Here is a 7,646-nt window from a genome sequence, read left to right as displayed (position 1 = left end):
TCCAAGCCACATCTGCCACCTACACCATAGCTCATGGCAACGTTGGATCTTTAACCCACTGAGTGAGGCCAGCGATAAAACCCACATCCTCATAGTTATTAGTCGGGTTTGTTCCCGATGAGCCATTACGGGAACTCCAATAAAATGAGGATTTTTGAAGCAGTTTTGGAGCAAATAATTTAGTGGGAATCCCCAAATGGAGATTCCAGGGCCATATGCACAGAGACTCTGACTCAGTGTGTTTGTAAGAGAATGTGTGTGTGGGAAGATATTTTGTCAGAAATTTGCTGGGCGTTTTTTTGTTGTTGTTTTGTTTTGTTTTGTTTTGACTTCAGTGTACAGTGGCTTGATGTGGAATCTCTGTTCCCAGACCAGGGACTAAACCTGTGGCGGTGAAAGCACCGAGTCCCAACCACTACACCACCAGGGAACTCCCAGAAATTTGCATTTTTAATAAGCATTCCAGATGATTATGTCAGGAGCTTATTTTTTTGAGAGACCTCAGTTATACAATGTTATAATAGTTGTATAGACTGAATTGGAGGTATAATCCCTTTCCTATTGGGTTCCTTTTGAAAGTATGCTATATTTTTTAGAGAAATAGATTATTTCCAATTTTATGCAATAAAAAGTAAAACTGGGCCAAAAACACTAGAATTATAATTAAGTAAACATTTATTAAGTACCCATGTGTAAGCCATAGCAGCAATCAATAGAAATAAAAAGAAATGATAAATATAATGAAATATAACAGTCTTTACTTTGAAGTGTGAAATGTAAAAAGCCCACTTAGGAAATAAAGCTTAAGTGCATATATATATATAAAATACATATGTCATATATGTAATATATATAAAATATGTACATATATACACTAAAAGGTATAAATACATATATTATGATATATGCATGTATGTATATATCATAATGTATGTTATATATATATATATATATATATTAGTCTTACAAGGAATTCTTAAATGTTTCAGGATTGGAAGGGATGGAGAGAAAGGGATTGTGCCCCTAGATCTATTTCCTGCATCACTTTGTGTAATTTACACATGTCCCCCGAGTCTTCTGAACCAGTAAAGCAGGCTTTCCAGGAGTCTGCAGGGAGAGATCATCTTACAAGAGAAGAAAAAAACCTCAGTTCTTAGACTTATAGTATGACATCTTTTGCTCAAGCTTGTACCCTGGTTTAACTCCCCAAATAGACTCAGCGGGTCTGGCTCCTACAGAAGAGGTATCCTGTGATTGAAAATAGAAGGGGCTGGGATGTCCCATCATGGCTCAATGGTAAAGAACCCGACTAGTATCCATGAGGACATGGGTTTGACCCCTGGCCTGGCTCAGTGGGTTAAGGATCCGGCATTGCTGTGAGCAGTCCTGTAGTTCTCAGATGTGGCTTGGATCCTATGTTGCTGTGGCTGGTGTAGGCTGGCAGTTGTAGCTCCCATCAACCCCTAGCTTGGGAACTTCCATATGCCACACCTGCAGCCCTAGAAAGAAAAGAAAGAAAGAAAGAAAGAAAGAAAGAAAGAAAGAAAGAAAGAAAGAAAGAAAGAAAGAAAGAAAGAAAGAAAGAAAGAAAAGCACAGCACAGCATAGCAAAGCAAAGCGAAAATGAAAGGGACTATTTTACCAAGAATCCTGCAAGACATTGTGGTCCAAACAATCCTGGGACAGTCTCCACCTGTGTTACGTGTCATTATAAAGCAGAGAAAGAAGCTTTAGAAGACAGAGTGGGGGTTAAGCCCACTGGGAACTCTAGGAAAGTCTTTGGGGTCTTGGCACACAAGGACTCCAGCGCACCAGCAGCAGTGGGAGCCAGCAGAAAGCAAAGGACACAGCCGAAAAGGCAGCAGTGCCCAGCAGGCATGGCAGGACCCAGGGACGCCAGCAGTGGGGCTCAACAGCAGAGGCCTGGCAGGGAAGCACCACCACCCTCCCCAGCCTATTGGACTTGTTCCTGAGCACTGGTCATGCCAGGGCCCTCCCTCAACTAGCTGATGTTCTGTAGTGGGTTGGGGTTCTGTATGCATAGGTGGGAACAAGGGTCCACCAAGCACAGTCACCTCACTTCTTCCCCACAGCAGCCCTGTTAGGCAAATGTTTTCAACATGAAAAGATGGAGTCTTAAGCAAGTGTATCGGTAATAATTGCCAGTTTTATTCCCCTGGCTAGGTGATCAAGAGGTAATTTGAAGTTTACATATCTTTTTTATAGTCCTGTTATTAAGAGTTTATTAACTGTTTCATTGCCCTTCAAAGGTGATTAACAAGTTTTTTTATTGTGTTTATTTTAGGTTTTTTTCATGGCACAAGTAATACACACACATACACACACATATATATAGTTCATTTTTTTTGGAAAATGAGGAGATGCAAATAGGCAAAAAAGGAAAAAAAATACAGGTCACACAGAGATTCACAGTTAACCCTTTGGTGTATAATAATTCAGACTTTTTTGCATTTATGACCTATATAAATGTACACATAAGATATATATAGCTAGATCTATATATATCATTTTGCAGCATATTCTTTTCACTTTACAATGTACAATGAGCATCTTCCCATGCAAACGAATGAAACAACCCTATTAAATGAGTGAGATTGGGTCAAAAGATGAAGTGTTGGTAACAAGAGTCATGTATAAATCAAAAGAACACTGAAGGATTGAAATAAAATAGTAGCAAATATTTAGCAAGAAAAGGCAGACAAAAAGGACCAATGATGGCAATATTAACAAAGAAAACAGTTGAACTGGGCGAAGAAATGCATTAAATGGGATAAGGACCCCCACGAGAATGCCTATAGTTAGAATGCAGAGCCCTAAATTTCCTTCTCAGACCCCTTATCTCTTCCAAACACCTTTCCATCTCATCTCCCTCTCTTGTCATTTCTTCATCCCTAAAATGCCTATAGTCTATGTCCTCTTTAAATTCCTCGAGAGACTGAAGCAGCCTTTGCCTAAAATTCCCTTCTGTTTGCTGGCGTTCAAATTCTCCATAGGGGCGTTCTTCCTCTCTCTTTGGCACGCTGCACTTGGACTTTCCTTCGTTTTCTTTGCAGGATTTTTGCATGATGGGTCGTTTCCTGCTTAAATCCGTGGAGAAAAATATAGAGTAAGTCTGCTTTGGTTTTTGTTTTGTTTTGTTTTGTTTTGTTTTGATTTAAGACTGTCAGGTTCTTTCTGAAGCTGGATACTCCCCTCATCTCCCACCCCTGCCACACTGGTCCAGCCCTCCGGAGTTCGAGATGCGGCCCCTTCCTCCCCTAGCCCTTCTCCGCCCTCTTTCCCCTCCCTCCGCAACCCACCAGTTCTCCAGCAGACGAGGCTAAAGGCCTTCCCGATGGGCGGGAGAAGGGGAGCGGAAAGGGAGGTGAGCTGTGAGGTCGCAAATTTTATCCAGCTCTCGCCCTTCCCAACTCCACCGTTAGAGACCCCCTGTCTGAGTGCCTCCCTCACACTGACCTGAGACAATGCAGGATAGCTTCCTCCTTTTTTTCTTCCCTCCAGACGTCTGTGAACACAGACCTACGGACCTGCAGACCTGCAGACCGAAAGGAAGGGGGTGGGGACGAGGAGGAGGGAGTTCCCTGTGGATGGACCAGCCCCAGAGACAAGACACACGTTATTATCTTGAATCCGGGCTCTTCATCACCGCGGTCGCCCCAAATTTCCTAGCTTCTGGTTCCCGTCCTGTTCCTATCCCTTCCCACTGGATCTCCGACCCCACCTCCACCCCTACCCCTACCCGTCACCCTCAGGCCTAGTACTTGCAAGGACCACTACCCCCTCCCTGCCCACTGCCCCGCCTCCCTTGCAGGCTGGCATTGAATGAGAGGAACTATTTTCGAATTATCCCTAAATTTTTCTGTCACCACCTCAGGATTCTAGCCGCTCTCCACACACCAGCCCACACCTTAATTCCTCCAGTGGAATTGGAAAAAGAGGAGAAAGATAAAGGGAAATCTTGCCAATCTGAGGGAAGCTGATTATTTCTGAGCTACTGCTAAAACTCTAGATGGCTCTCAAGAGACTTCCATCTCCTCCAGCCCCACCCCCCTTCAAAAAAAGAATACAATTATCTCCAATGAGTTTGCAGGGCTTTGGGGAAAGCAAGCCTGGACCTATTCCAGTCACTAGATTCAGCCACTATCACCCTAAGGGTCCCACTGGTTCCCTCACACCAACCTTCTGGGATTTAAAGAATTTACGTCCTCTTTCTCTTGACCACAAGCACGAACGCCTGCAGGGCAGTAAGGAGCTGGTACCCGGAGGAGAAAGAAGCACGGGGAATATAAGGACTTCGCGTCAGCTCCTGATCACGTGAGGATTATGTCATCCTCCAACTCTGGTCCCCACTTTCCCCTCCCACCAGCTGTGCTGCAGAAGTGGAAAGGCTTACCAACCTCCCACTGCCCACCCCACCGGGCCCTGTTGCTCATTGCTGTCATCGCTAATTCCAGAGGTCAAAAGTGGCCCCTTCTCTCTGCGGTGGGAATTTACCTTTCTCTGATTACCAGAGAAGGGCTGCATCTTCTCATAGTCGTATTAACAATTGTTACTTTTTTAGTGGTTGTGTGGAAAGCGAGGATTATTCATCCTCTTCTAAGCTAAGAACAGAAAGGTAGCAGTCCTTCCTCCACCTACTCTCTCCCCAGTCACTAAGAGCCACAATTTTCCTTGCACTTCAATTCTTGCAACCACATGGGAGAGAGTGGGGTATATTAAGAAAGGAAATAATGATTGGGATTATGGGTTCTACTTTTGTTCTGATAATTTCCTTTTCTTTTCCCTTTTTTCCTCATAACTTGTTATAGTCTTTCAATAATCAGAAATACGATAACAATACATACACTTGGGGAAAAAAAGATTCAAGCTAGGAGGATAATAAGACCTTTCCACCTGTTTCTGTTGCTGGGTCATAAGATAAATATAGACCTTCCAAGCAGACACATTTTTGGAGGTTTAAAATGTACGGGGCAACTGGAGGCCACACTTTTGAGGCACTCCTGAGCATGTGAGGTCCTTTTATTAGGTGAGGTACTGAGTCCATAATCCTTCAGCACCTTGCCCTTAGATTTTCAGATCTCAAAAGTTAGTCATAACATTTTACGAGTTTGATCTCAATATCATGCTTTCTCTCTCCCAGTTTGTATCATGCCCTTTTATTTCCTTCAATACTGTATTTTTAAAATCCCACCTTTCCTAAACACTCTTGCTCAGAATCAAATAGTTTTTCACATCTCCCAGACATCTCCATCCTGTTTATGTTTCCTTGGACCTTAATCAGCCACATTGGAGAATTAGAAGCATTAATAGAAGTGGCCCCATTTCACACTTATCACACAAAACGTTTTGTGGCTAAGGCTTTTGGTACGTATCTAAATGCATTTGTTGTTTCTTTTCTTCCTTCCTACTTTCTTTCTTTCTGTCTGTCTTGGGCCATGCCTGTGGCATATAGAAGTTCCCAGGCAAGGGGTCAAATCAGAGCTACAGATGCCGGCCTACGCCACAGCGACAGCAGTGCCAGATCCAAGCTGTATCTGCAGCCTACACCACAGCTCACAGCAATGCCAAATCCTTAACCCACTGACTGAGGCCAGGGATTGAACCTGCGTCCTCATGGATACTAATTGGCTTCGTTAACTGCTGAGCCACTACAGAAACTCCCTAAATGCATTTGTTGTTGATTGGTTAGCTTGAAATATATGCAACACGAAGAGGGATATGTTCTTAAAATTTGTTTTTAGGAAGACAGTGGCTCATTATAAATGAAAAGTTGCCATTAGTCAATTTGACGTAAATGGCTCCAGAAAATCCTTGAGAAGGAGAAGAGATTTTAAAAAGAGTGGGTCATTGTTATCACAGTTATTAAGGAATAGTTAGTTGTGATAGAGGCAAAAGGTTTGTTGGTGGGGTGGAGAATTCCTGAATCCTCTTTGAACAGCTTTTCAAACAGGTAGTTAGACTTGTTCTGGTTTTTTTTTTTTTCCAATTTGAAAGAGGTCACTGTTTATGAATTGACCAGATTACAAAAATAATGGTAAATATCCTAGCTCATCCTTGTAATAAAAGCCTGTTTTTCTGGACTTCCCTGTTGCCAGCATCTCCACCTTTTACAAAAAGGAAGGTCTTTTTCTTCATTGTCTCCATGACTGACAAATACCAAGTGCTCTAATAAATAGCAGGTCTCAAAAGATCTCAGGAATCTTTCCAGTTCACCCTCTGGCTTCACTGCCCCTCCCCTAATGCAAGCAGCCATAGACTCCAGAACCACTACAGTAACATCTACTGGCCTCTTTGCTTTACATCTTGCCATCTTCCAATAGAATGATGATTCTAAACAATGGGTATAATCATGTCACTGCCCTGCCTTATTTTACTTCATCCTCCAGCGATTATATTAGATCCAGACATCATTAGTTTCTCTGAATGTTTCACAGAATATGTCTCCATTTATAAGTAAAAGCTGGTATAAAAATACATGCGAATGTACGCAAAGTAAGATGTTGAGGTAGATTTAATTAGTTTCCCTAGCATTGGCTGATGGGATTCATAGGTGAGGACAAAGAGGCATTATGTATCAGGGGAAAAAAACCCTCCAATACTTCGGAACTGATACATTCATAAGAGCTTACCAAAAGGTATCTAAATCAGTTTATCTACAATAAAAATTGTCCCAGTTCTTCCTCCAAATCAGTGTAAGAAACAGGTAAGGGTGAGAGAGAAAGAATTGCGGGAGCCATTGGCTTTGTGGGGAGTTCAGTGTTGTTCATTATAACAACAATAACAACAACAACAACAACGCCATCAATAGTACTTCACGCTTATATAATACTTCTTATGTACCAGGGCTCTTCTAAGTTTGCTTTACATATACTAACTTAATTACTACTCAGAATACTATTATTAGGAAGCTAAGGAATACAGGGTTAAGTAGCTCGCCCAAAGTCACAGAATAAATAGTGGAGCTAGAATTTTAACCACAGTATTCTGACTCCAGGTTTTACACATAGTAAAAGTCAATTCTATCCATTTCTCGTGGATGAGAGGAAGAGCATAATTCTTTCCTATTTTATTTTATTTTATTTTATTTTAATTTTTTGTCTTTTTAGGGCTGCACCCCCGGCATATGGAAGTTCCCAGGATAGGGGTCTAATCAGAGCTACAGCTGCCGGCCTACACCACAGCCACAGCAACATGGGATCCAAGTCGCGTCTGTGACCTACACCACAGCTCCCAGCAACACTGGATCCTTAACCCACTGAGTGAGGCCAGGGAGCAAACCCACAACCTCGTGGTTACTAGTCAGGTTCGTTAACCACTGAGCCATGATGGGAACTCCTTTCCTCTTTTAAACTAAGTGAACATGGAGTCTCTAAGAGAATTTCATATAGAGGTCTGCAAGAACAGAGTACTGGTGTACAATCCTTAGATCACTGCTCATCCTGTTGATCCAAAAGAGATAACAAGGCAAAGATAGAGGCATAGTGCACTCCCACCCTTGCTATGGCAAGGATGGGTGAATTTTCTTGTGGGTTATGTAGACACCAGGTTGACTTGCTGGTTCCTTTTCCAATACAGCTTCATACAAGGTGAAGGAACTCTACAACAAATTGTCTTTTTTTTTTTTT

At 42.3% G+C, this 7,646-nt stretch overlaps 1 protein-coding gene across 4 annotated transcripts; it reads right to left on the bottom strand.

The window, feature by feature from the left end:
* On the bottom strand, positions 2,150–4,357 carry TCEAL7 (transcription elongation factor A like 7). Of its 4 annotated transcripts, none has more exons than XM_005657894.3 (3): positions 4,201–4,357; positions 3,478–3,602; positions 2,150–3,101 (listed from the first exon to the last, which is right to left on the bottom strand). In XM_005657894.3, the coding sequence occupies exon 3, from the start codon at positions 3,083–3,085 to the stop codon at positions 2,783–2,785; it is 303 nt and encodes a 100-aa protein (XP_005657951.1). In that variant the 5' UTR covers positions 3,086–3,101; positions 3,478–3,602; positions 4,201–4,357; the 3' UTR covers positions 2,150–2,782. The 4 variants fall into 4 exon arrangements, with proteins under 4 accessions (XP_005657951.1, XP_003135311.1, XP_020935604.1 ...); XM_003135263.4 differs by having other exon boundaries at positions 2,150–3,098; XM_021079945.1 differs by having other exon boundaries at positions 3,478–3,556; positions 4,201–4,341.

This window comes from Sus scrofa, chromosome X, assembly GCF_000003025.6.
Source record: "Sus scrofa isolate TJ Tabasco breed Duroc chromosome X, Sscrofa11.1, whole genome shotgun sequence".
Taxonomy (NCBI): domain Eukaryota; kingdom Metazoa; phylum Chordata; class Mammalia; order Artiodactyla; family Suidae; genus Sus; species Sus scrofa.
The sequence above is the reverse complement of the archived record's forward strand: the minus strand, read 5'-3'. Positions and strand labels throughout refer to the sequence as shown.

What these genes read in the sequence shown, in the direction of transcription:
- TCEAL7 (XM_005657894.3), bottom strand. Translation starts at nt 3,085, where the DNA reads ATGCAAAAATCCTGCAAAGAAAACGAAGGAAAGTCCAAGTGCAGCGTG.